This window comes from Poecilia formosa, unplaced genomic scaffold (genome assembly GCF_000485575.1).
Source record: "Poecilia formosa unplaced genomic scaffold, Poecilia_formosa-5.1.2 Scaffold113, whole genome shotgun sequence".
Taxonomy (NCBI): domain Eukaryota; kingdom Metazoa; phylum Chordata; class Actinopteri; order Cyprinodontiformes; family Poeciliidae; genus Poecilia; species Poecilia formosa.
Window position 1 is genome coordinate 572,649 of NW_006800052.1, and position 26,339 is coordinate 598,987.

The 26,339-nt window shown below is 39.9% G+C and overlaps 3 protein-coding genes across 3 annotated transcripts; 1 reads left to right on the forward strand and 2 right to left on the reverse strand.

The window, feature by feature from the left end:
• Positions 1-596: 596 nt before the first annotated feature.
• Positions 597-9,273, reverse strand: cyp27c1 (cytochrome P450, family 27, subfamily C, polypeptide 1). Its single transcript, XM_007560092.2, has 9 exons — positions 8,882-9,273; positions 7,833-8,023; positions 7,460-7,659; positions 6,768-6,977; positions 5,437-5,600; positions 3,343-3,509; positions 2,991-3,069; positions 2,608-2,811; positions 597-1,742 (listed from the first exon to the last, which is right to left on the reverse strand). The coding sequence occupies exons 1-9, from the start codon at positions 9,164-9,166 to the stop codon at positions 1,623-1,625; spliced, it is 1,620 nt and encodes a 539-aa protein (XP_007560154.1). The 5' UTR covers positions 9,167-9,273; the 3' UTR covers positions 597-1,622.
• Positions 9,274-10,599: 1,326 nt separating this feature from the next.
• On the reverse strand, positions 10,600-21,697 carry ercc3 (excision repair cross-complementation group 3). Its single transcript, XM_007560093.2, has 15 exons — positions 21,533-21,697; positions 19,970-20,169; positions 19,650-19,886; positions 19,514-19,563; positions 19,287-19,422; positions 19,031-19,201; positions 18,746-18,950; positions 18,328-18,642; positions 18,057-18,241; positions 17,251-17,453; positions 17,055-17,151; positions 14,603-14,720; positions 14,374-14,492; positions 11,648-11,797; positions 10,600-11,218 (listed from the first exon to the last, which is right to left on the reverse strand). The coding sequence occupies exons 1-15, from the start codon at positions 21,549-21,551 to the stop codon at positions 11,081-11,083; spliced, it is 2,343 nt and encodes a 780-aa protein (XP_007560155.1). The 5' UTR covers positions 21,552-21,697; the 3' UTR covers positions 10,600-11,080.
• A 323-nt stretch (positions 21,698-22,020) lies between these two features.
• LOC103143526 (GPALPP motifs-containing protein 1-like) lies at positions 22,021-24,827 on the forward strand. Its single transcript, XM_007560094.2, has 7 exons — positions 22,021-22,216; positions 22,327-22,438; positions 22,513-22,626; positions 22,762-23,011; positions 23,114-23,278; positions 23,366-23,467; positions 23,587-24,827. Exons 1-7 carry the CDS (start codon positions 22,132-22,134, stop codon positions 23,803-23,805), a joined length of 1,047 nt encoding a protein of 348 aa, XP_007560156.1. The 5' UTR covers positions 22,021-22,131; the 3' UTR covers positions 23,806-24,827.
• The last annotated feature ends 1,512 nt before the right edge of the window (positions 24,828-26,339 follow it).

Below are 26,339 nucleotides of genomic sequence, written 5' to 3' on the forward strand. Positions count from 1 at the left end.
ACATAATATTCGAATGTTCAATGTTTTCAAACTTAACTCAGTGGGGCTTATATTTAATTACTAGAAGGTATGACTTATTTCGTGTAAAAAAATGTTTTAGCATAGTTGACAGAAAATACAGTAGATTTTAAATGGCATGTGACATTTTTTTTGTTGGTGTGTAGTCCATTACTTTCAAGAGTAAATATGGTAGTTATTGATGCAATTTGGGAATAGTCCATTCTTTTGGTGCCTATTCATTTTTTTTTGTTTAGTTTATGTGTTCACTTTGTCTATCATTTCACTTCCTATTTGACTTTCTCTATAACAAGTAGGCAGTATTTATATGCAGAAAGTACACCTACATGCATCAATATCTCTTGACTGTGGCTGCCAAATGTGCCATCATATATTATTTTACTACAGTTTTTGTCTTTATTCTGCTCTTGTTTAGTTTTTATGTTTTATGCTTAAGTCTGTTAATACTGTACAGCACTTTGGTTAAACATTATGTGCTTTTAAAAATGGATTTGGATTGTTTATATAATGCAGACCAACTCACAACAACCCATCACTGAAGTAATACAAAGGTAAAAAGTTCCAAAAAAGACAGTTTGTTGTGCTTTAGCATAAAATTCAGTTTTTATTGTTTTCAACTCATACTACAGACAAAAGTTAATTACATACAAGTCAATTTAAAAAAAGGGTTTCAATGTGCCACCCAGCCAAATAGCATTTCCTTTTTTTAACATGTCATTTTTCTTAGCATCAAACCATCCCCGACATACATTTACCCTCTTAAAAAGAAAACATTGATGGAATCCTTTCACACCAGCAGCACTTAAACCAAATATGCTAAAGACATTCTGTAACCCACTTACATTCTGCAAAACAAATATGTATTAAATTAGCAAAAGAAATATTTTAAATACTTACCTTTGTGATTCATTATATCATTTCTTAAACATTTAACTAGCACTATTTAAAAAAAAAAAAACTATACTTAATACAAGTTTACATTGAAATGATTTTTTGTGTGTATTTGATGTGTTGATATACAGTACAGGTAATAACTTTTACTCAGTATGAAAAAAACAACTCAAACAAAGACAAACTGTGCCACCCCAGAAAAAGCAACCAGTTCCAATATTTTGGTTCGAAACAAACAACATAATTATTAAGTAAAGCTTGCCTCACCTTAGCTAAACAGCTCATTTTCAAAACATTTAACAGCTGCCCTTCATAATCTCTGTAAATTGCTTTCTCGGACAAGGAGGGGAAAAAAAAAAGAGTGAAAATGGCACACAATATAATGTGTGCACATATACAACAAGAAACATTAATATGAGGAGTTACAGTACTGACAAAAATCCTTTTCCTCACACATCAATTTTAACAAGATGGATAAAAAAAAAAAGTAACAGTCAAATAAAAAAGGGCTGCAGTGGTTCCTTCTGTTGACATACATTCAACAAACTATCTTTATAGCTTACAATATGCACAGTGTTTCTGTGTCATGACAAACATGTAAGACACATTCCTGGCCTGAGTAGAAACTCTAAAAGCAGTGTATTTAAGTGCTCCAAGAATGACAAGCACCCAGTCGAACATCTGGAAAAGACCTTATAGAAGACAGGCTGGACCTAGTTTTCCCTTTCAATGAACTGCAGGTTGATGGGAGCACCAGGGCAGAGCAGACCGTGGGTTTTAGCCTTGACATCAGTAGTGAGAGGAGACATCCCAATGTAGAACTTCTGAATGAGCTGCAAACAAGGCAAAAAACAAAAACAAAACAAGACTTATTTCAAATGGCTAAAATTATAGGACATTTAGGTTGAAGGTTAAACATGAGATTGCAACAGCTTTTTGACAACAGAAAAGTAGAGGGCCTTTTTGTGAAAATCCAATTTGAAGTAGCAAATGCTACAACTCAATGATGCCATAAAATAAAAAACTGTTTTGTTTTATCTGCCAGGTAGTTTGTCATACTTTACTATGACCAGGCGAGTTAGAGGACTCCTGTCTCCTAACCCCTTGCTGCATGGATCTTTCCACAATAAGGCACCTTTACAGGCTAAATACGCAAAAACATCCAGGAAGACCCTTCTGCCTTAATTTCTTTAGTCCAATTCCCTTTTTTAGAGAGATAGTATATCCACTAAGGAATAATCTTTAACAAAATGTTAAAGAGACTTTACAAATTATTGATTAGTAAAAGGATACTTCAGTATTTTTGGTAGCATAACAACATGAATAGAGTTTGACTGAGAAAACTGTGAATGCAAGAGTGATTATTTAGATAGTAGAGATTTGCTTTTCAATGGGTTCACTGACAAGCATCTGTTAGTTTGACATGCCCATGTAAATTTCTTGCTCAATGCCCAAAAAACCCTCAGATTATACCAACTACTCTTCCAAACATTGATCTTTTCTTTAAAATAAATTCTAGCAAAATCTAAATTGTCAACCCATCAAAATAATTTGGAATAATTTTCAGGTAACAACAAAGTTCTATGCATGTGATTAACTGCAATTAAAATGTAACATTTTAATCACACACACACACTTCTCTTACAACTATGCACACTCAGACAAATTTTATCCTCAAAGAGTTAATAAATACCCTACCCTGGTGAGAGCTAGATGCATCTCCAACTCTGCGATTCTCCTGCCAATGCAGCTCCTGATGCCGTAACCAAAGGGAATCGAGCCAAAGTTGTCAACGCGATCAGATGTGTCTTTCCGTACCCAGCGGTCTGGTTGGAATTCCAAGGGACTGGGAAAGTTCTCCTCATCCAGAGATGTGGAGTAGTGACAGAGGGCCAGCTGAGTCTGAAGGAGAAAAAGTGGAAGTTGTGTAATGAAAACAGATGGGCTATTGTACATGAATTTATGCACAAGAGATGTGGGAGTAATGCTATATCATGTTACATCTGGTTCTAGTTTAATGTTTTTGGCTGACATGCTCAAACGTTTTCCTTCAGCACATGCACACACTAGAAGCATCTTACCCCTTTGGGGATGAAGTATCCACCAACCACCAAGTCATCCTGGGTAATCCGGCCGTTGCCTGGGAGAACTGGAAAAAGCCTGCTCCCAGGAGGGACATACAAAGGCTGTTATTCAGCAGCACTACACACTGCACCAGGCTGTTCATAAAGACTTTCTCTAAGAAAACTGGACTAGGAAAAGCTGAGAAAGAAAGTTACCAAACTAAAACATGTCCATGTAAAGATTCCTCAAGAATGTAAGCAATGTTTTAAAGTCTAATAAAATACTGCTGAACTGTTTATGTCTTCTTGTTTGCAGTGTAACAAGATCAAAACAATGTGTGTGCGCTACGAAAAGCTAAACAGAACGTACCTGAGAGTCTCCTTCACAAGCCCTCTGATGAGAGGCAGGCGAGGGACGTCTTCGGCTGTGGGGACAGCTCCAGGTCCCAGAGTTTGTGTGACTTCTGTGTAGATTTGCTCCTGGATGTGGGGGTGTTGTGCCAACATATAGCAGGCCCAAGAGAGGGTGAAGGATGTCTGAAATGCCAACAATGAGGCAGCTGAAGATAGTTGTTGTATAGATCACTTTTTAAAAGCCATTTGCTAATTTACCGAGAGCTTCAAGGAAATGTTGCTTTTTTTTACGTTTTGCAACATAGGTGATATAAGAGCAACTGTATGTTACACAACAGACAAAGGGGGGTTTGAGGAGAGCTAATTCCACACACTGAACAGACACTCATGTTTTCCACTCAAGCTGGATTTTCTTTATCCTTATCGCTTCTCATCCATCTCCAGCTTGATTAAATGTCCTCGTATTACACCATCACAGTAATGAGTCCTAACTTCGTCTTCTAATTCGAAGCAACATTACCAAATTGCACAAGTGGAAACAGCATAACGATGCATTTTTACTTCACATAACCTTTCTGCTGAATTTCCACAGACGTCAAAATCTCACAGAGATGAAACTTGACCCTCCTACCCCTTCTCCATAAAGCAGACGACTTCCTCTGTGTGACTCACGTTTCACTGGCATTTTCATTTGAATGAGGTGGGTAGATGACCAAATGATATGAAAATGGGTTTTAACACTCCCTCTCCTTTTGACTGCAGAGCACAACATCTGCTTTGCCCTCCCCCGAACCCACATTATTCCTTCTTTTCCCTGACACTCCTGCTTGACTTTTCCATCCAACCCCCTCACTAATTACATACACAGATATCAAAATGACACCCTTGTTTTTGCATACCTAATAGACATTAATGGAGTTGCTAAAGATAAAAAAAAAAATGCATGCATCCTTACATAGCTCATATCAGAATCCTCTGATCACTGCACACTATTTTTCTGCAGCCTACCCATCATGGAAATTACTTCTAATCTTTTTCAGATGGCACAGATTAATGCACTGCCTTTGCCAAAAATAAATCATATGACAAAAGTGAACCCATGTCCAGTTCTCAGGAGCTTAGGGCTTTTTCCTTCCAGTCCGTGCATCTTCTCTTCTCCTAACACCCACTCCTTTCTTCCCTTACTTCTTAACGCCAGTTCCCAGCTTTTCCCTCACATCCCAGAGCCTTACAACCGCCCCTCCCATCATCTCACCTCTGCCCAGATTGTGCCATAATTCTAGCTGTAGCTAATGCGTCTTGACAGCTCTTGTGTTTGCAGAGTAAAGGCAACTTGCACTTCGGGGTCAGGTAATGGCGTAACTAAGCCTGCCACCCCACAGGGCTGCGGCCAATTCACCAAATTTAACAAAAACACAGACACCCTTTTATCTTGTAGCCCCAAGCAGAGCACAAAACACTCCATCCCCCCTTAGTTCTCATTAATGTGACAGTACCCCAAACAAATTAGGCTGTAACCATGAACAAGTGGAAACACACTTGTAACAGACAACCGCAGGAAACAAAATCTTGGCTTAGTCGACTTCTGAAGTATTTCCTGTAAACACCTTTAATCCACCACTCGGATCGACGGACCAAATATGTGAAAATGAAGCACACAAAACCTTCTTCCAACTTCCGATCAAGAAAAAAAAAAAACAAAGCCTCACCACAGATGTTCAAACTTAATTAAACTAACAGCCTTAATTACCGTCAAGAAGAACAGTGCGTCTAATTAAGTTCTAATGAGGAAACATAAAAACGTACAACACAGATGTCTGGCAGAGGAAAAAAAAAAGGACAAAGGGACCCCTGTGTTGAGCTAACAGAGACAAATGACAAGAAACTAAACCAGAGTGAGAACATGTTTGTCAGTGGGATACTGTGTAACCTCCTGATTCATTCCCTTGACCCGACGCTGGCACAGCTACACAGGCACAGATGTGGCGCCAGTAACCTTACCATGCAAGCTAAACAATAACTCAGACACACCCAGAGTCCCAGCCCTTCCAACTTCTTCAAGAGGAGTAATTATAATAACACCACACACATACAGCACAACCACACATACCGTATCGACCCCGGCCAGGAGCATCTCCGTCACGTTCGCGTAGATCTCCTCCAGGCTCAGCTCCATGGTGGTGAGCATGTGTGTGAGCAGGCCCCCTTTCACCTTCTCCCCCATCTCCACCTGGGCCTTGATCTCCTTGAATCTTTTATCAACATGAATCATGCCTGAGATTAGACAGATACAAAAAAAAAAAAAAAAAAGAACGTGGGATGAGTGCAGTGGAGAGTAGGGAAGGGGGAAAAAAAAGAAACACCATTCCCAATCCAAAATTAAGCAAGATTTATACACAAATCCACATTCTTTTCAGTTGATGCAAGACCATCTAAAAGAAAAATAATGCTTTTAGCATAAAACTGTTCCTTGTTTCAAACTCAGAAGATTTAAGTAAAAACTTTCAGACCATAAAACTTTATATGAACTCAATAAATTATGGACAACTCTATCAGAAACATGGAGAGCAGCACTTAGTTAATATTGCCAAATTGTATAAAGTAAGATTTTGGCTCTAAACCTTTTTTTTTTTAATTACATTTCTTCATCCTGTCACTTCCAAGAACTTAGAACAAAATGAAAATCTAAAGCCTTTCACAAAAAAAAAAAAAAAAAAAACACATGGATGCCTTTTGCCCTCCGTGTGTTTTCTGAAATGACAAAGGGGGTTAAAGTTATTTATGCCTCTGAGCCACCAAGTGTACACGTTAGCTGGCTTCTCAGCTTGAAGATCTGAAGCAGTGATTACAGACCATTTGTGTGGCCAGGTGTTCTCGAGACTTCAGGGAAAACACAGCTAGCCATCTGTGGTGTGCTTTCATGTACTGCAAGCACGCCACTTGCACACACTGGACAATTCTTATTAATTGGAGTAAGACAGAACATGTCACTGGATTTCAGCCAACTATAGTTCTTTCAGTAACTGTGACACTTCTACCACCAATTTGACTGGGAGTATTTGCCCTCACACCACAAACAGCGAGTGTGGTCATAAAAATCTGCCTGCACGCTGGCGTGAGAGATCCCCAGCAAGCTATGTTGCTGATGGTTAAGCAATGCCAGCTTGATATTTGAACACTGGAGGGACAGTCCCAGCTTCATGGTGATTTATGAATTTCAACCAGTACTTGAGAGATGCTCATCTTTGTGACAGAACTGTTTTGTGAGAAAAAGCTGAGGACCACACAAGTACACTCTGTGCTCCGTGTGGTACGGAGAAGCAGAAGTCTGGTTGCCATATTTTGCTTTCCAATCTCTACCACATCTGTTGGCATTCTCGTTTTTATATGACTTTTGTGAAGTCACACGAACATGCAGTTCACTGGTGATGAAGCACTCACTGAATTTGAACAGACCGTCCCAGGAGACACAAAACTCTTCCCATGGTTTGGGAATGATGGGACGAAGCCACTTAGGAATCGCTCCGGCATACATGGTGGTCTTGAAGGAGCTGAACATGAGGTGCAAGGCGGAGATGTAGTCCTGGGTTTCTTTGGGGACGTTGTTTTCCAAACACCCCAGTCTACACTCGTACAAGATAGCAGCCACACCTGTAAAGGACAAAAGTTATTCTTTAGTGTGTGGTTTTCTAGAATCTGCAATTCCTTTAGCAATTCATGGAGACTGTTTGCTTTGTGGTGAACAAGAAGAAATTCAACAAGCTCCCTTTTCTCTCCAGTACCTCTTCTTCTGTCTGTTTTCTAACTTTTAAAATCCCATAAAAGTTCATGTTACCATGAATCTCAAGGCCTGAACTTGATAAGAGCAGAGCTTCTTGTGAAGTTCTTACTTCACAGAAACTCCTGGGAAGTCCTAATATAGTAGGACTTCCCAAGAATCCCACTATGCAGCTTTTGTCAGCATACTATGCCCACTTCAAATATCCAACTACTTACACAATATTTCTGTAGACCACAAAAGAAAAAATGAAAAAAAAATCTGCCCTGAACATGTGTCAAGAACAAGTGACAAGAACTCCCAGACTATAGGGTGAGTCAAACTCTGTTTGGATTGGCTTTTACTCTTTACCAACCTTCCATGGCGTAGTTGAAGAAAAGGTCATTCACATTGAGCACAGTAAGTTCATCAGGCTGCTGGGCTCGAAGGCTGTAAACTCTCTTGATCAGGTCATCCACCACCTTGTTCACATCGTCAGAGAATACTGCTACGTCACGGGGACGCATGATGAGCTGTCTGAGCACGCTGCGCATGTTAAGCCATTCTTCTCCCTCACTGAAAAACAAGTTAGAGTGCGTCATTCTAAGCTTTCCAGTGTATTTTCAAAAATCCAAAGAACTTTCATCTGAAGTCTAAACATGGGACCACAATATTGTTTACGCAATCTGTTTCTAATCACGGTACTGGTTCAGGATTCGATGACGAGAGGTTGAGGCGTCACTACTCACGCTGAGATGAGGCCGGTGGAACGGCCCCTCATGTCTCTATACTCATGCCAGGATTCCATGTTGGCCCTTTGAGGGGCCGCACCCTCAGCCCGCAGGACCTCTGCCACCAGTTCACGATCGGCAATGGAGACCACCAGCTGGGGTCCAAAGCGAGACTTGAAGATTTTTCCATACTTCTTGGTGTGCTCGATCTATAAAGCAGGGATGACAGTATTTATAGAGAGGCTCTTCTTCTACTCTACTCTTACAATTCAGCAATGATTTCAAACAGTTACTAACTACTTTGTCTGAAAAGAAAATGTAATGAAATCAATCAACTGACAGGTATTTATTACATGTATTTTCTAATAAATGACTTCAAACATTAAACAAAATAATGTTACTTGTAAGAGGGTCACTTGCAAGTAACAACTTACTTTCAACTTACTTTATAAGTTGAAAGCCAGCCAAAAGAGCTGGAATATATACATACAACACATTTAAGTGTTGGTAAATGTCACTTTAAATCAAGATGAAATGTTATTTTTAACATTGATATACTATTTTTTTTAAATCAACGTGTAAGATAAAGCTTGATGTTTAGATAGACAAATAGGCAATGTTTTCAACATAATTTATTGAGAATGTCTATAAATGTGTTTTCTTATCTGCAGGAAAAAAAAACTTTTACAAGTAGGAATCAAACTTGTGATTACGTCAGCAAGTGAAGGCTCAGCAGCAGACTTGATTTGTTAAAGTTTAATTTTTAGGTTTGTACCTTAATGTAATGAATGGAATAGAAAAGGGCGAGGGGAGGGGGACTTATAGTATTTCCCGTTTCTCAGACTGTTACAAAACTCAAGCCATGCAGCGGAAAACTGACCAGGGGTCGAGCTCCGGATGCGCTTTTACGCAACAGTCAGTGCCATTCTGCGTATAGGTGGCAGAACTGGCTGAGGCTGAGTGTAAACTGGCTCTTTGCCATCTATGAAAATCCAAATAAATAACTTCTGGTAAAGCCCAGATAGGAAAGACAAAGAAAAAAACAGTCATTATTCAGACGTCTTTACCTGAATCTCGTGGATTCTGCCGAAGCCGTCTTTCCAAAAAAACTCAATCAAGTTCGAAAGAGTGCTCGGTCCGGGCATCTCCTTCAGGCTCTTGATTTTACTGGCCTCTCGGACCACCGCCGGTTCGATCAGCCTGCCAGGCATGGCCTCCTCCCCGGTTGCGGAGATCTCCAGAGCCTCACTGGCTGCTGACTTGTGTAAGGCGCGGAGAAGCAGCTGCTCGTTCAGCAGCCCGGCTGAGACACTCTTCCAGCATGCTACGGAGAAGCGATTCAACATTGCCATTGTTGAAAGAGTTTCAATAAAGAGCAAAGAGCAATAAAAATGCAACTGGACAATCTTCCTGGCACTTGCAAAACGCAGCGTGAATTGTATTGTGGAAGCCTTTTAAATAGTGGCTTGGGCAGCCTCGGTGCGCGACTATTGGATGGCCGCTGCGAACTATGGGAGGGATAACTTCTGTATTCGGCTGTGGGCGTTTACCCAAAAAGTTTTAAGTCCATCCTTTCGTTACAAAAGGGGTGCAGTACAACGTGCCATTTAAGTTACATCACACCAATCAATTAAGCAGTGTACGTGCGCGTGCACCGGCATGCAAAGCGCGTGCGAACACACGCTGACGTTTGTTTCTATATTCCCCTGGCAATGCATTCCTCAAGCCTCTTTCTGTCACGTCGGCTATCTCATCTGAATAGTTAACGTCAGACTTTTAACACTAACACAGCCCTAATGAGAAAAAAATAATAATAATCACCAAGTGGCAGAGCAACTTCATCCCTATTGATACAGGAAGGCACCATAACGTGGTGTGACAGGGTAAATTATATGATATGAAACCCGTCCACAGCTAATGTGAGCACAAAAAAAAAGATGTTGGCCAGTTGTATCAGCTTTGTGTACACTCAGACAGATGTGAGCACTCATCCCTTAAAATACTATAAACAACCTAAAGTTACATGAGGACAAGATTCATATGTTGTTTTTTCTGACACTTTAAAGTTAAACATTTGCAAAATCTTAGCATTTATTAACTTATGTTGAACATAAGGTGTTAATCTTTTACTACACTTTAAGTGCACGTTTTCCTCCCTCTACCTGTATCTTTTAACATTTAAAGCTGAGTATTTGATTCCCACTCAAACATTTGTGCTAAAACATTAGAATTAATCTTAAAGGGATAGCTCCAGGTCAAAAGCTCCCCTCATTTAAGAACATCAATCATCACGTTTTTGATCTTGATGTTCTTTGAGTTTCAAGATAAAGTACTAGTATTACAATTGGATTAATCATCAATTCCCTTTTCTCTACAGACATGTTGATTCAAATCTGCCTTAAGGCTCTTCACTCTTTCAGATCCCGTAAGCCAGGGGTTCCTTGAGGACACGGCATACGGACTTCAAGTCGAAAGAGAGCTGCTGAGGCAACTGTGCCATGTCATCGAGTAAAACGGTGGCCAGTCTCACATGGGTTCCCACACTTGATCTCTTTTGAAGCTTACACAACACACCAGGTTCTTGATTTTCTATTCAGAGAAGCTTCAAGTGTCTAAGAACCAAAGGAGGCAGACCCCGACTCCCCCTTGCTTCCTTTTTCGATTGCTGCATTGCATTCAAGTTTTTTCCCTGTCCCTCACTGGCCAGAGAAAAGAACCCAGTAAATAAAGCCACATGTCCATTAAATTACTTTAGTCATCTGAGCAGGAATTATTCACACAATTAATTGTTAGTCATTTATTTTTTATTGACAACTCAAAAGGGGGACCTTCATATTGTTGCAGAAGTTAAAAGAAGAAATGCCAAAACAGTTTATTTCTTCAACATTTTATGAACAATTTAAAGAGGAAACAACTGTATAACATAACATACATTTAAAATCGAAACTAATGTACTCTTTGTTATAATTTAGAAACAAAGTAAGTAGCACTTGAAGCAAAGCTTACAAAAGAATACTGTAAAAGGTTTCTCAGTCAAGTTACCAAAAACAGCAGATGTAACACATTCAAACAGCCACCCTGCGTCTCATCTTACATACAGATATCTCTGGCTTTCAAAAGTCTCCAAACTCAGTCCCTCCTGTTCGCCCGACCGGATGATGGATCCTCTGAACCTGCAAATCCATTGTTTCTTTTTTTTTTTTTTCCCCCTTTTCTCTGTCCTGTGACAACAGAGCAGGTCTTCCAAGAGTCGGGTTTCACTGGATCTACTTTCTGAAGCGCTTGAACAGTGGGTGAACGCTCTTGCTCCCTGCAGAGGCTTTGTTGCTCCGGCTTTGATATTCCATGTAGACTGTGTCGTCTGCACCCGACATGGAGCTCATGGTGCCCACTCGCCGGGAGAACTGATGAGAAACGAAGGGATGTTCGAGTCGTTAACAGCTGAAATCAAGACTTGTTCCTGGAACATTGTACGAGTATTTTCACAGCATCATTGTATGCTGGGTGTATTGCTTTCACGGCACTCTTAAAAGACGCCACACTAGCCTGCAACCCTATCTGAATTTTAGTCATGAAACCGAATTTCCAAATGCACCCAAACATCCTAATCATTGACTTAACGTGTAATTTAAAACCTAGACTTTATCAGTACTAGAAAAACATAACAGCAGTATCATTTCAGACTAAGTCCAGTCTTTTTCTAATTTTTTTCTTCATCAAACAGACATTTTAGGCAATAGGGACCACATGTACAAAACATGCATTTCTAAAAGCAACAAAGAAAACGTTTGCTTAAGTACTTTGTCTCCTCTGAGTTTAGTGAAAGACCTCACCTGGGGTCGTGCTCCCACTTCGCCTGCCACCACTTCCTCCTCAGCATCCAGGTCTGACGCAGCGAGCACCTTCTGCAGCAGCTGCTGCTGCTCCTCTCTGCTGGAGAACATCAGGTCCTCTTCTTCCATACCTGCTAACTTTGTAATTACCTGTCAAACAAAAATAAAACGAGGACATTTTGGCATTTACACATGGACCAATGTTGCATGCACTGACTAAAGCCTTAACTTATATTGCTGCAAATCTTACATTTTAAACTCTCCAACTTTTTAACAAACCGTTGTTAGTTTTTCGAAGTGATAGTAGAAAATCTTTTCCCATAGATCTGCACATCAACATCTTAATGCTTAATATATTTTAGGCCTGATTTGGATTGAAGAAGCCTGTCATGGAAACCATGTTTTTAAAAAAACTGATTTATTTTTAAGTCATAAATATTTTCTTTTAAACCTAATTTTAAAACTATAACCATAAGAAATAAAATATCGTAAAATATCATCTACACAAAAAAAACAGAACGTCTGTGTCAGATGCGATTAGTGCACTTAATTGTATTAGAATGATCACACAAAGCAGAGGGCTTGTAAGGTTGAATCCTACGAACATTAAGCCTCTAGACTGAATGGATACTTTAGGGGATGTGTAAATCACCTTAATCCAATTGATGTTAGCCAATCTGGATAACAGGAGTCAACTCATGAGGGGAAACCCTCCCAACCTCATTTTCAGGCAACGTAAACACGGCAACCATTGTGTCCTCCTTTTACTTTTTTTGGCCAGGTACCTGGGATTGGCTAGCGTCTAAATCAATTAAGTTCTGACTCTCCTTGAGGACCTGCTCTAACTTTTATTGTCTCTTCCAGGCCATTTGAGTTCTGCAGACTCATGCTGTTATATTTGTTAGGAGATCCTCTTTGCTGTCAACATGAACATCCATGTTTGGATTGACTGAGTCAACGCTAAGTAGAGAAGTCAATGCAATCATAATACACCAGACCAGCTGCCTGTTTTAATCTCAAACGAGCAGGAGAGCCGTAGTTTGAACGTGTTGGCTATTTAAGCGGCTCTTAAGTTTCTTGACAGGATTGCAGTGAGCTCTGTAATAAATCGACAATAATCTTTTATGTTGCTGAATTTTGCTCATAATGTATCTTTTGCAAAACTGAGATTTTTCAAAGCAACCCTACGACAAATCTGAAGATGAACAAACTCTAAAGTTTTAACAGGTCCCGTCTGCTTGATTTAGTGGGTGTTTCTCTAACTGCAGACTAACGTCCATGCCTCTCCTGATTTCCCTTAGCTGCACAGTTTTATTGCTGTGTTTACGTGAATATAGAGCGAGCAGCTGAGATCAGATCACAACGGTTGTTTGTGCCACCGTTATTGCTATTCTGTGATTGATATGAACAAAATGTAAGTGAAAGTTTAAGTGCACTAAAAATCAGGTAAAGCTGCAGGTTATGACAGGCAACACGCATGTTCACAAGTTGACATAATACTGGCAAACTATGAGGGAAATGTTCACAATTTGTTCAGAAAAAAAATAACGTCTTATGTCTTAATAGCACCGCTTTTCCACTTAAATTCTCTTGTTTACTCCATAACTGAAGCCTGTGTGAAATCAGACCCACGCTAGCAATATTAAAATACAGACAATGAAAAGCACTCTAAAGCAGAGGTTCCCAAACTGTGGGGCGCGCCCCCTAAGGGGGGTGCCTTGTCATTGCAGGGGGGGCGCGGGAAGCCGTCTGGATGAAAAAAAAAACAAAACATGAACACTGTATGCGCTGGGTTTTTACCTTAGAATGGCCAACTCTCTGTTATTCCTATGTCAATTTGATACAGTAGAGGCTTCCACACTTGCCATATTTGTGTCCTCTGTCACTTTTATCAGCAGTTAAAACTGTTTAATCCGTTGTTAACATTTTGTAACCTGTTTTTCCGAGCCGCCTTTAAACGCAACATGAGCGCTACGACGCTCGCGCTGGGTTTCCACCTGTGAAGGAGACCTGCTGCTGCTGGGCGGAGCTACGTAGGTTTGTGTTAGAATCACGGCAGCAAACCAGCAAAACGCAAAGAACTTTTCACAGTTTTTCCCTCCAAACTAACCGATTGAGGGGGGGCGCAGAAAATGTTTGGAAACCACTGGGGGGGCGCAGAAGAAAAAATTTGGGAACCACTGCTCTAAAGGCTGGGGGCTTACCCGAAAAGCACAATTTATTTTTGACATAAAATTCTCATTATGAAGCTAGGATTGTAGAAGTTTACACATTGTTGTTTGCTTCAACGAAAAGGCAAAGAGCAAAGAAGCTACCGAATACTTTGGTTGCTGCTGAGTACCTGCTCGTTAAATGGAAAACTGTAAACACTTCTCCTTGCCCAGCTAGACTCTGAACTACACAAAAGAATGGTATGTCAGCTCAATACGCACTCCTTCCGTAAGCTCACTTAACAGGACGACAGAGGATTTCTGATTGGATAAGTATTTTAGATATTATCTAACTTTCTACATCATTACATTTTCAAAAAGTTATTTTGACCCTCTGTGTTTGTCAAGTGCTCTTATGTAAATGTATTTGTTTACTTGCTAGCAAAAGGTGCAAGTATTTGAAGTATTTGACATTATAATGATATAAAAAAAAATCCATCAAAATCATCATTTGTCCTGGTGCTTACATGAGTGAGACAGGGTCAAATTGCTAAAAGGCTGCAGCTCTGAACACACCTTGAAGCTGTATCCCTGGTCCACCAGGAATCTCTGCCTCTTTGTGGAATAAGCCATCTCCTGGGTGTCCTGGGACACCAGGGAATAAAAGTATGCATTGTACTCCTCAGCCACCATTCCTGGACGGGGAGAGAATGATGATGAATGACTGTTTCTCTTTCCGTGTGGCAGCGGATTTAACAGTTGTGACACTTCAAGCAAAAATAATCTAAGTGGCAGACAGGCTAACCTTTCTTGGCTCTTAAGACTCTGCCAAGTCTCTGTGCCTCCTGTCTGCGCGAGCCACCATGGGAGGAGATCTGGATCAGAACATTGGCTTCTGGCAAGTCAAAAGAAGTGTCTCCAACCTGTCCAGATAATCAGACACGTTACTATCAATCACTTAATCAAGTCTATTTGTGTAGCACATTTCAGCAACTAGGCAGCTCAAAGTGCTTTATATTATAAAAACACAGGGATACAAAATCACAGAACACAGTCAACAATTGGAAAAAAAAAATTAAATTTTGTCAAGTTCTGTCTTTACATCAGTTTGCTGATTAATGTTTCATTTATAATATTTCAAAAGAAACTCTAGACAGGTGGGTTTTTAGTCTAGATTTAAAGGCATTCGGTGTTTCGGCGGTTTTATTGTTTTCTGGAAGTTCATTCCAGATTTGTAGTCCGTACAAGCGGAATGCTGCTTCTCCATGTTTGGTTTTGGTTCTGGTGATGCAGAGCAGAACCAGAACCAGAAGACCTGAGTGGTCTGGTAGGTTGATCCGACAACAGATATCTAATGTATTTTGGTGTCATTCGGTGGCTTATAAGCTAAAAAAAATATCTTAAAGTCTATTCATTGAGCTACAGGGAGGCAGGGTAAGTACATTAGAACTGGGATGATCTGCTCTATTTTCCTGGATTTATTAAGAGCGTGAGCAGCAGCGTTCCAGATAAGCTGGAGCTGTCTGATTAACGTTTTAGGGAAACCTGAGAAGATAAATGCACCTGTGGCTAAAGATAAATGCACGGATGAGTTTCTCTAGATCTTGCTGTGACTTTAGTCTTTTAATCCAAGAAATATTCTTCACTTGGTAAAAGGTGATAGAAGGCTGACTTTGTAATTGTCTTTATGTGTCTCTGAAGGTTCAGGTCCATCACTACGCCCAGATTTCAAGCCTGACCGCTAGTTTCAAGGTGTGATAACTAAAGCTGCGTGCTCGTTCCTCTTAAAGTGCAAAGATAACTTCAGTTTTGACAAAAGTTACATTGTTACTTGATAGTCAGATGTGCAAAAAGTATTTATCCATCCAGAATTTGTCAGTAAGGTAAAGAAAACCAGGAACTTTGGTCAAAGGAATTTGTAGAAATGTGGATTTAATCTGATGTGGTTCAGGCTGTAGTTATATGGACAGCAGAAAGGAGGAGAGACGCCTGGCAATTTCTGAGGGAGCAGAACTTAAACATAGTTGCTGCTGAATTGTTATGCAATGAAAATTTCCACCTCGTGTGGTTTAGAGCCTTGAAATGGTTGTTTTTAATTATACAGTATATGGCTGGGGGTAAGCAACCCCCGATAACATATTTGGGTTTTTTACAACAAAATGTAGTTGGAGAAATTAGATTACAGCATCAAAAAGCCTTTACAACTCTTCTTAGAGCTTCATTAATAAAGCTTTTCCTTCAGAAATGACAGACGGAATGCTAGATTAAAAAGAAGGCCAAGAAAACTTGAGCAATTTAGGTGGACGTATAGAGATTTAAGTACAACAAACTATAGATTGGATGTTTTTTTAATGACTATTTAGTTTGGATTATCTATGGTACGGTTTTCCGTACCATGTGGTATTTATTTCAAAATACATCTGCCAAAGCTATTTCAGTACAGATGGTTATTTTGTAAAATGATTTTAAATAACAGATTGGTGGTCTTCCCTTCACAGTGTGTGCTGCTTTAGCAGCTACTGTACTTAGAAGGTATTTGCAGAGTGACTGACCTCACCCAGATGATACTTTAAACCTATTTTGCTTCCTAATAATTGAATCTCATGTAGTGCTCACTTTAATTTAATTTACATACTAAATTTAGCATTTTCATGACAGTGTCTCAGCACACAACACTACCCCAAGTGACCTGCCAGTGGGGAACAACCACAGCAAAAGCATTAGGTGCTAAATATATTCAAATCTATTTAAAAGACCCAATTAGAACAGGTGCAACAGCTCCAACAAGTGTAAATTAAGTTATGGTTAGGCTTGTTAGGGTTTTAACGGACACAGGCGGTAAGATGTTTTTAGAAAATTCTGCAGGGTAGAAAGGGACACCCCTGCTCTGATGCAGTCAGTAGCTCATTGCACCACCAATGTGGAGCCAGAAATAAGAACGGCGTAAACTCAGACTGCATTTTGAGCAGCTATGGCAGCGCCAGATCACGCTCTGGAGAGAAACGCTGACTATCCAGAAGAAAGCCGTTGCTTGCATAATGCTTAGTCGCCGTGCAGATGAGCGTGAGCTGTTCAAAACTGAGACAAGTAATATCGAAATATCATTAATGTAATTTTATCTATTTATTGATCACATATAAAGAAAAGTTCAGCAGAGCTTTTAAGGGGCAACAAATGTAAAGAAAGTTGGCATCTTTTAGTGTCTGCCAGCTAATTTCAGTTCATAGATGCAGAAAAGGATTTATGGTGAGTTTTACCTTAGAGATGAAAATGGTGTTGATCTTTGGATTGTGTTTAAAGTTCTGTAAAATCTGCATTCGTTCCCCTTGAGAAGTGGGACCGTAGATGAAAGGCCTTGAGAGAAAACATAAAACAAGACATATAAAACTAAACCAGGCAGATTAATGCAACAATTAAAATCAGTTTTTGTTTTTTTTTTCGTAAGAAACTAACTTGTTGAGTCGAATGGCGTATTCCTTCAGGGCAAAGACGTTGTCGGCGAAGACGATGATCTTGTCATTGCGCCGCTCGTGGAAGCGGATGAGAAACTGGCAGGCCCGAAACTTGTTGGGGTTCATCGTGTACAGCAGAATGCGCTTCTTTGTCTTAATGGCCACGTACTCTCTGTAAAACTCCGGGGACATCGGGCACCACACCTGAAACACAGACACAGGCACGCCTCTTTATTTTTGAAAGAGATTCCTGCATGAGATACTGAAGCCATCTGCATCTGCTTACTGTATAATTACTAAATATCTGCCACTGCAGTTCTAAGTCACTCACTAACACTAAAATTTAATGCTGCTCAGTCTGAAAAGTAGTAGACTTTGTGTGAGCCTAACGATACAAACAATGCAAAATTAGATGTTCATCATTATGTTTTGTTGAAAATAAAAACATGGAGTTATGATGTGGAAACTAAAGCAGAACCGCCGATATATGACTTTTATGTTATTGCTTAAGTCTGCTAATTAAGGCCAAATGAATAATAAATATATTACAAATGATTTTAACTGCGTTAATCGGTGTCATATCATTTGATTTCTTCCTGTCTTATTTTCAGGTTAATTTTCCGGCATCTTTACAGACAAACTTCAAGAAACGTCAAGAATGTACCTGTATTAACCGATCACACTGAGTTAAACCTTATCAGCACAATTTATAGGGTTTAAAAATAAACTTAATGGACAACCAAGACTATATGATAGAAACTCACTCAAGTTTAGAGTTTACCGGACTATATTGTCATGCATGTTTACCTCTGCACACTGAACTTTGGCGATATAGCCGTTGTTCTGCAGCTCCATCCAGTTGGCTTCATACAGCTTAGGGCCAATAAGGAAGTTGAGATCCACAATCTTGTCGTCTTCCCTGACCAGTGTGGCGGTGAGGCCCAGTTTGCAATGGGCCTGGACGATGGTCAGGACACGTCGAAACATCTTTGCTACAGAAAAAAAAAAAAACGACATTCGTTTGTGAAAGTGTTCAGTATACGGCACTGCCTGTCCTCGTAAAATGAGACAGACTCACCAGGGATGGTGTGGACCTCATCCAGGATCATAAGTCCCCATTCCTGCGTCCGCATCCACTCCATGACCTTCTCTGCCTCCCAGGATCGCTTGGTGGTGTGACCCAACATGGAGTAGGTGCTGATGGCCACTGAGCAGCCAATGGGCTTATCCTTGGCATCGGAGGTGAAGCGGCAGATCTGGGAGTCGTCGATGGTGGACCACATCTTGAACTGGGACTTCCACTGCTCCACGGAGACGGAGGAGTTGCCCAGCACCAGGCAGCGCTTACGCACGGTGCACGCGGCGGTCACGCCCACCAGAGACTTACCCGCTCCTGCAAGTAACAAAAAGTGAAACCGCACAAGCAACATGAAACTAAAACGTTATTTATGCCAGAACAAAATGGCCACTCGACGTTTTGTCATCTCGGCTCTCACCGCAGGGCAGCACTATCACTCCCGATCGTGCGCGGCCGTTTCCAAACATCTTGCGCAGGCTCTTCTCCTGGTAGGGCCGCAGCACGGCGGTGGGCTTCAGGTCAATGTTGATGTCGGGGTTGACGGTGTCATTTCGAAAGTCGTACTCAGCTAGGAGGGGGTACTCCATCTGAATGCAACGCTTCTGCAGCTCCTCTATCATTTCCTGCATTACATCAGGAAACGCTACAGTGACAGAGTTCAGAGTAGGATGCGTTCCCTTTTGTTGCATGATCAAAATGTTACCTGGCGAATTTCAAAAGACACAGTCTGGGTCTCCTCTTCCTCTTCTTCCTCTTTATCCATCTGCTCATAGTAGCTGAAGATGTCCTCAGGGACCTGCTGGCTCGACGTTTGTCCATCGCTGGGCTGCTGTGAGGTGGAGGCACCTCCTTTGTCCTGGACAGCCTTAGAAATCTGACAGGGAAATAAGATGAGGTACACTCTGGTGTAATTTGACAGGCGATAGCAGTGATAGCAGAAAACATCCCGATTTGCTTACCACTGACTTGCTGTGGATGACCTCGGTAATGAGCTCAGGGTCCGAACCGTCTGCACCTCGCAGGCGACATTCACGGATCAGGTTGTCCTGCAGGAGATTCTGGATGACGTCAGGGAAAGCACTTTCTACGAAATACCTGGGAACGTGAGGAGGAAAGAGAGACCAATAGCACTGAAGCAACGAATGACAAAGAGAAAAAAGGTGGAATTATCTTAAACTGATTTCACCTGTTGTGCTTAAGCACAAGCTTGACTTTCCCATAGCTCACAGTGCAAAGCTGAGAGAGAAAGGTTGATTAGAATGTGAATGAACGAGTAAAACAATGAAGCTGAAAAATCTATAAAAACTACTTCGTTGTCCTACTTTGATAAACTGCACAATGCCGTCCGGTACAGACGTCTTGCTGAGCTTCTGCAGGTACTCCACGATGTCTGAAGTCTGCAGCCCCACGCTGACCGCTGCGTACAGCGAGTACGCGGTCAGCTTGTACTCATGAACGTGGTTAGGTCTGCACACAGGCTCTGCGATGGCCACTAGGAAATCCTGAGCATACTTATACACCGGAGAGAACGCTTCCAGAAAGATGTGTCCATCTGGAGCCTGGAGGGATTAGAAAGACAAAATCACATACACAAATAGGGATTACAGATGGAAAAGAGGTCAACAACAACGGTGCTTCTTACCACCCAGAGTGGGCGTGAAGAGTGGTCTTTCTTGAGCTGCATCTGAGAGCGGTAGTCTTTGGCTCCATACTCGTCAAGCTTGGTCCCAGACTCGTCCACCTGCTTTCCTGCAGCCGCTGGCACGGCTTCCTGAGGCTCGCTGCCGGTCACGTCATCTTCATCGTCTTCCTCCTCATAATAACGTTTCTTGGATTTCTTCTCTGCACCGTGACAGGCAGGAAAAAAAAATTACAAACTACTAGGAAATAATATAACTTATCCTAGTTTTAAATATAAACATACAGATAGTTGACAATACAGATAAGACAATTTATCCAAAACGCCTCCTGTTCTTTGTCTGATGAATGCCCACTGTCCTGTGTTTTAATAGAAAAAAGTATTTCAACGCTACATGTTTTCATTGCAACAGCCACAAACCTCGGTTTATTTTATTGGGATTTTCTGCTACATACCAGCATAAATGAATGTGTAATTGTGAACTGGAAGGGAAATTATACATTTATTAATAAATATATTTTTTTGGTGTCTTTATTTCCAAAAAGGTCAATTTTTCAGATTGCATGACTAAAACTTGTCCTGTCAAATGACTGTCTGACCTGAACTATGATCTCTACAGCTCTTTCAGGATTACCGCAGGCCTCTTGCCTGCTTTTCTAATTAATTCTTTAATTGCCCAAGCTGACAGTTTAGGTGGATTAATCGATAAAAAAAGTGCTCTGTAACCTGATCAAAACGTGGGACTGAAGTTTTAAAACCTAACCCTCCTCTGCTGTGTTCCTTGTTCCCTAACATTTTCTAACAAACTTCTGACGCCTTCAGAAGACCAGCTGAATTTCACTAGCAGCAACAAATCACTCACAGTATACTTTGTTAAAAATCTAAAGGCAGTTAGTTTAGTTAGTTTATGGGCATCAGAGTAAGTGGGCTGAATAAAAGGGTAAAAGGGAATACCAGACTTTTGAGAATTTTTTAATAAACCAAAGTGGCAAACTAGAAAATCATGTATTGTGTTTTTCCACTTCAAAAGTCATGTATTCTGTTAATCGTATTGGTCTATCACACAAATTCCCCCCAAAAAATATACTCAAACGTGTTAATCACAACATTTCAAGGGGTGTGAATACTTTTTCAAGGTACTGGAATATGCCTCTATGTGCTTGCATAGTGTTGGTTTCATTCAAATGTTCTCATTTTAATCAATAGTTTGTCCTTAGCATCGGCACAAAAATTTAAATGGTAAATGGTTTGTCCTTGTATTGCGCTTTATAAAGAGCAGAGGACACCAAAGCGCTTCACACTACAGTACAATAATTTTTTTTAATGTCTTTTGTGCATCTAAAGCATCATGTTTACAGTTCAACATAATCGTAATAATAATAGATGGGAAACAATATTGGAAACATATAGGTCTCCATATACTGCATCACTACAGCTAACAAATATACAGTGAAATAACAATTTACGCTTAATGACCGAACTAAATTGCTGCCAGACATTAATTGTTATGACAGTTAGCTCCCAACGGCTAGCTAACTAGAGTATCACAACCCATCATCAACCTACCTTTATCCCTTTTGCCCATTTTAAAAATATTAAACGGGCAAAAGAGTAAGAAAAACTTTAAAAAATAATTAGACGTAGCTCATTTTTCTTTTGAAACCTTACTGAGATGGACTTGACTTATGAAGTCAATGAGCAAAAAGGAGAATTAAAGTACTACTGAAGCATCTTCCGGTCTTCGGTTTCAAAATAAAATCTATGCTTATATTAAGGGCCTTTTACTGCCCTCTACTGTACAGTTTCATATTGCAATCACTGAGACTGATTATAATTCATTCCCAGATTGAAATAAAACGAAGTGAGATCGGATTTGTCCGCTATTACCATTAATAATAATAATAATAATAATAATAATAATAATAATATTAAGTCATGACCACAATATATTCATTATTTTAATTCATTTATTTTAATTTTGTGTGCTTTTACTTTGCACTTACTTCCGGTTTTACCACGTTGGTGTTTGTTAACTTAACGAGAAATCCTGCCGTTCCGGTGTTTAACTTCCTGTGTGAAAGGTTACAAATGTTTCCTGAAGCATAGGTCTGTTTTTGTTAGACTGACTTCTTATTTTAACAGAAACAGAAACAGCTGCATCAAATATGTCTTCTGATAAATTAATTGGGCCTGCTTTACCGCCGATGTTTAGAAAGGATGGATCTGAAAGCGACGAGAGTGAAAATGATTGTAAGAAACTGATATTTAGTTTTAAGCGATCAAAAACATACTTCCATTTATTATTATTATTATTATTATTTTATTTTCCAGCTGTTGTTTTTTCTCTTTACACTCTGTAGTCGCTGGTCCCGCGCTGCCTCCCGGTTATAAGCGGGGGGAGCCGTCCAGTTCTTCGGATGAGAGTGAGCCGGAGGTGACGTTCAAAAGACCCAGGACTGGAGGAACTGCAGAGTGGGTGGCCACGATAATGTTTGGTCATGAAAAGTGATCCAACAAGCACAACAGTAACATGTGTGTCTATACAGGGTGACCAAAGATGAGGATGAGGATGATGATGATGATGATGATGATGATGATGATGATGGTTTCTTTGGACCAGCTTTGCCACCAGGATTTAAAAAACAGAGTTCACCAGAAAGGTGAGCGAAAACATCTTGTATTACTTTAGGCAGACGTGGTAAATATTTATATTAAGGTGTGACAAAAAGCTTCAAAAGAAGAAATCTGTAAAGGAGCTGAAAGGCCCAAGTTAGATGAATGTGTTATTTTCTCAGACCCCCTGTGCTGGGACCAGCTTTGCCCCCCGGGTTCCACAGAGCAGCATCTGACAGCGATGATGGGGAAGACGGAGAGGACCTCCCAGGGCCTGCGCTGCCTCCAGGATACCAGGCCGAGCGTTCCAGCAGTGAAGCAGAGGACGAGGATGTGATCGGACCCATGCCCGCCAAAGGGCCCGTTCAAGACTCAGTGGCTCTCGAATTTGAACGAAGAGCACAAAGGATGAAAGAGAAGCTCACTGGAGAGGTTGTCCTTCTCCCACATAATATGAACTGTAGTCTTTTATCATTTATAGATTGTCATTTATAAATACATTTCCCCTGCTCTCTCTAATTCTTATGTACTTAGGAGGCCCCTGAGGTGGTGTCTAGAGAAACGTGGATGACGGAGCTCCCACCAGAATTGCAGCACATTGGTTTAGGGGCTCGAACCTTCAAGAAGAGGTCAGGTCCAGAGAACAACGATCGATCGATTTGGACGGACACACCGGCAGACAGGGAGCGCAAGGCCCGGGTAGTTATTTTTTAAAATAATTTACCGTTTGTAGTGGTGTTCAACTTAACTGTTGGTTGGATCTCAAAAAGTTATGTTTACCAACAGGAACGGCTTGAAGGAAAGAAAACTGGCGAGGCAAAGAATGATAAAGTCCCACAAGTTTCTCGAAGGGACGTAGAAATGGCAGAAAAAGTATCAAAATACAATGTAAGTAGCTGTTCTCTTTTACTACAAAATACCCCCTTTACAGTACCTATTAGAGGCATTCATACCTCTTGAAGTTTTTCGTATTTTCTCACACTAGCGATACCTTTCTTATTTTCAAGGAGTCCAAACGGGGTGAGTCTCTCATAAGTTTACACTCAAAGAAGCTGAAGGAAAAAGCCAAAGAGACGGCGGACAAGCCAGTAGAGAGGAGGCCGTTTGATAGAGACGAAGACCTGCAGGTCAATCGCTTTGATGAAGCCCAGAAGCAGCGGCTGTTGAAGAAATCTCAGGAACTGAACACTCGCTTCTCACACAGCAAAGATCGAATGTTTCTGTAGGATTTTGTTAGAATTAATGAAAATTTGTGTAGCTTTCTGGCTGTTGTATGAGGTTGTGGCCATACTTTTGTAAAGGACAACTGATTTTCTTTTTTTTTTGTAAAAACAAACAAACAAAAAGTGTGGTGAAGTTTGCATATTTTTAAGAAGGTTCTTAGGACTGGTAATATGTAAATATGTTCAGATGTATTCTTCCGTCTTATAACTTGTTTGTGGATACCAGATACGCATAAAGGGCATTTCTGGAATTTAGTTTATCTATGTCCATTCTGTCACACTATTGGTGACAATATTTTTGTTTAATGTTTTTATTTTGGACTTATAAGAATCCATTTACAGTTGTAAATGCAACAGAGTGGCAAACAGTGTTGTTAAATGAAAGCTGGATCTCTGATCTCTGCATAAATAAATGTTTTATTTCAATAGTATGTAATAAACCCTGCCAAATTGGCGCCATCACATTTATGGATTTTTTTCCCCTTAGGTACACGTAAATAGGATTGCATGGAGTTTGTATGTTCTTTAATGCACGTGTGGGTTGTCTCTGGGTCTTCCAGCTTTTTCTCCAGTCCACACATATTACTCTTGGGTTATTTAATCACTCTAAATTGCCCTGTGGTATAAGTGTGTTTATACTGTGTGTGTACCTGTATTTGCCCTGTGATGGAGTGGTAATCTGTCTCTTCCACCAACTCACTACAACTTTGAAAGGATCAGCAGGTAAACAGATTGATGGATGTAAATGGCATATGCAAAGAAATTCTGAAAGAAACAAAAACATTTTTAACGTCAGTTTATTTTGAATAGGCAATGAAAACTACAAAAATGGCATTAAGAAAACAAATCAGCACAACCAGATTGTACTAGATTGTAACCAGATTATACTCCTGATAAAAGTGACCTGTGTACATTTTTATATCAGTACGTTTCATTTGTAAAACAGCTTGCACATTTTTCATGTTTGGTTAAGCTTTTACAAAACTATTTTTATAGCTTGAATAAACTTCTATCCCAAAACAATGACTAAATAATCTTTTCCTAGTTTGTATTCATGTTTTCTTACATAAAAACGAGGAAGCGAAAACTGGAAAGACCCATCAGAGCTTCCGTACTCACTACTTACCGTATTTCTGTTGATCTCGCGTGTGGTAGTTTTTATAGTAAGTTAGCATTGTTTTACAGCATGTCAGAAAAAGGAGAAGTGGATTTAACAGGTGCAAAGCAGAATACTGGTGTTTGGCTCGTAAAGGTGAGTATATGCCAGCCACAACCAAGTTCATAAATGAGCTAAAGACTAATTATTTAAAGATAGCCGAGGCTAAATGTTAGCTTAGCATATTAGCGCTATATGTTATTACCATATCGGAGACTAAGGAGTTTGGCTTGGCATGGCAAAGAAATATTCAATTTGGCCGAGCATTGCAAAAATAAAGCTCTGCCGTAATAAAAATTTAGCTTAGATAATAAAAGACTAATTACGTGAAAGCTTTATATTGTATTGTGTGTTCGTTGTTTCTTGGACTTTACAAGTTTCCATGGCAATTAAGAATTTAATTTTTTTTTTTAATTAATGGATTCATCTGAATGAGCTGTGTTGTTTACTATTGCAATTTGCTTCATGTAATGTTTTTGTTGAAAGCTCAATTTAACAAGATTACATTCAAAATGGTGAAGCCACGTTCATTATTTTAATGTTGTGATTGATTCAGTAAAATATAATAAAAAGGCCTCGAAATATGAAGTATTGATGTTTGAAGAGTTTATTACTGTATCTAAACATAATAGAGTGAAATGCTTGTTTTACTTACTTTTATAAGAAGCGTCAATTGCTGATGAAGACATTAAGTTGAACTAGTTTGGGTTTTACTTCTTCAACTGAATTATAAAAAACCAGAATTTGAAAAATAAAGTGCACCTCAAACCAATAGTCATAATTTCTGTCCTCAGATTTTCCATTTGAACAAAAGGGGGGATATATACACATTTAATTGTACCATATCAGTTGTTTTCAGAGGCAAAAAACCCCCAAAACATCCTGGTTGATAAACACTCGTTTTTGATTTTGCAGGTGCCGAAGTACCTCTCTCAGCAATGGGCAAAAGCTACAGGAAGAGGCGAGGTCGGGAAAATCAGAATTTGCAAGTATGTGAAATTAGGCTTCTGTCTGCAAGGCATGCAAATGTGTGTGCTAGTGGTGAATTTTCTGCAAGCTTCTTATGCTAGATGGAAGTTTTTTCACTATAACCCACGCAGAAAATGCTTCATAGGAAACAACGCTGTTTATTATTATTATTTTCCTCAGATACAATAACTTCTGAAAGCACAGTGGCATAGGCACGTGCAGGAAGAAAGAAGAAAGAAGATTGGCACAAAGTAGATAAAGAGAGGAAATTAAAACTGAAATATGTAGACGGGTTTTTATTATGCCATAAGTGATGCATATCTTCTTGCCAACCAGTTCAGTGAAATATTGTCTTTTGCTTTTATTTTAAAGAAAAGGAAACCAAGGAAAACCAGAGGTAAGTGACGTTTTA

Excerpts from the sequence above, each read along its gene's own strand:
- ercc3 (XM_007560093.2), bottom strand. Across the intron at positions 19,887-19,969 it reads CTTCACGCCCACTCTGGGTG|GCTCCAGATGGACACATCTT; the intron begins GTAAGAAGCACC and ends TAATCCCTCCAG. Across the intron at positions 19,423-19,513 it reads CTTGTGCTTAAGCACAACAG|GTATTTCGTAGAAAGTGCTT; the intron begins GTGAAATCAGTT and ends TCACGTTCCCAG.
- cyp27c1 (XM_007560092.2), bottom strand. The coding sequence starts at position 9,166 with ATGGCAATGTTGAATCGCTTCTCCGTAGCATGCTGGAAGAGTGTCTCA. Across the intron at positions 5,601-6,767 it reads GGACGGTCTGTTCAAATTCA|GCATGATTCATGTTGATAAA; the intron begins GTGAGTGCTTCA and ends GTCTAATCTCAG. Across the intron at positions 1,743-2,607 it reads TGCATCTAGCTCTCACCAGG|CTCATTCAGAAGTTCTACAT; the intron begins GTAGGGTATTTA and ends CCTTGTTTGCAG.
- LOC103143526 (XM_007560094.2), top strand. The coding sequence starts at position 22,132 with ATGTCTTCTGATAAATTAATTGGGCCTGCTTTACCGCCGATGTTTAGA. Across the intron at positions 22,627-22,761 it reads AAACAGAGTTCACCAGAAAG|ACCCCCTGTGCTGGGACCAG; the intron begins GTGAGCGAAAAC and ends TTATTTTCTCAG. Across the intron at positions 23,468-23,586 it reads AAAAAGTATCAAAATACAAT|GAGTCCAAACGGGGTGAGTC; the intron begins GTAAGTAGCTGT and ends CTTATTTTCAAG.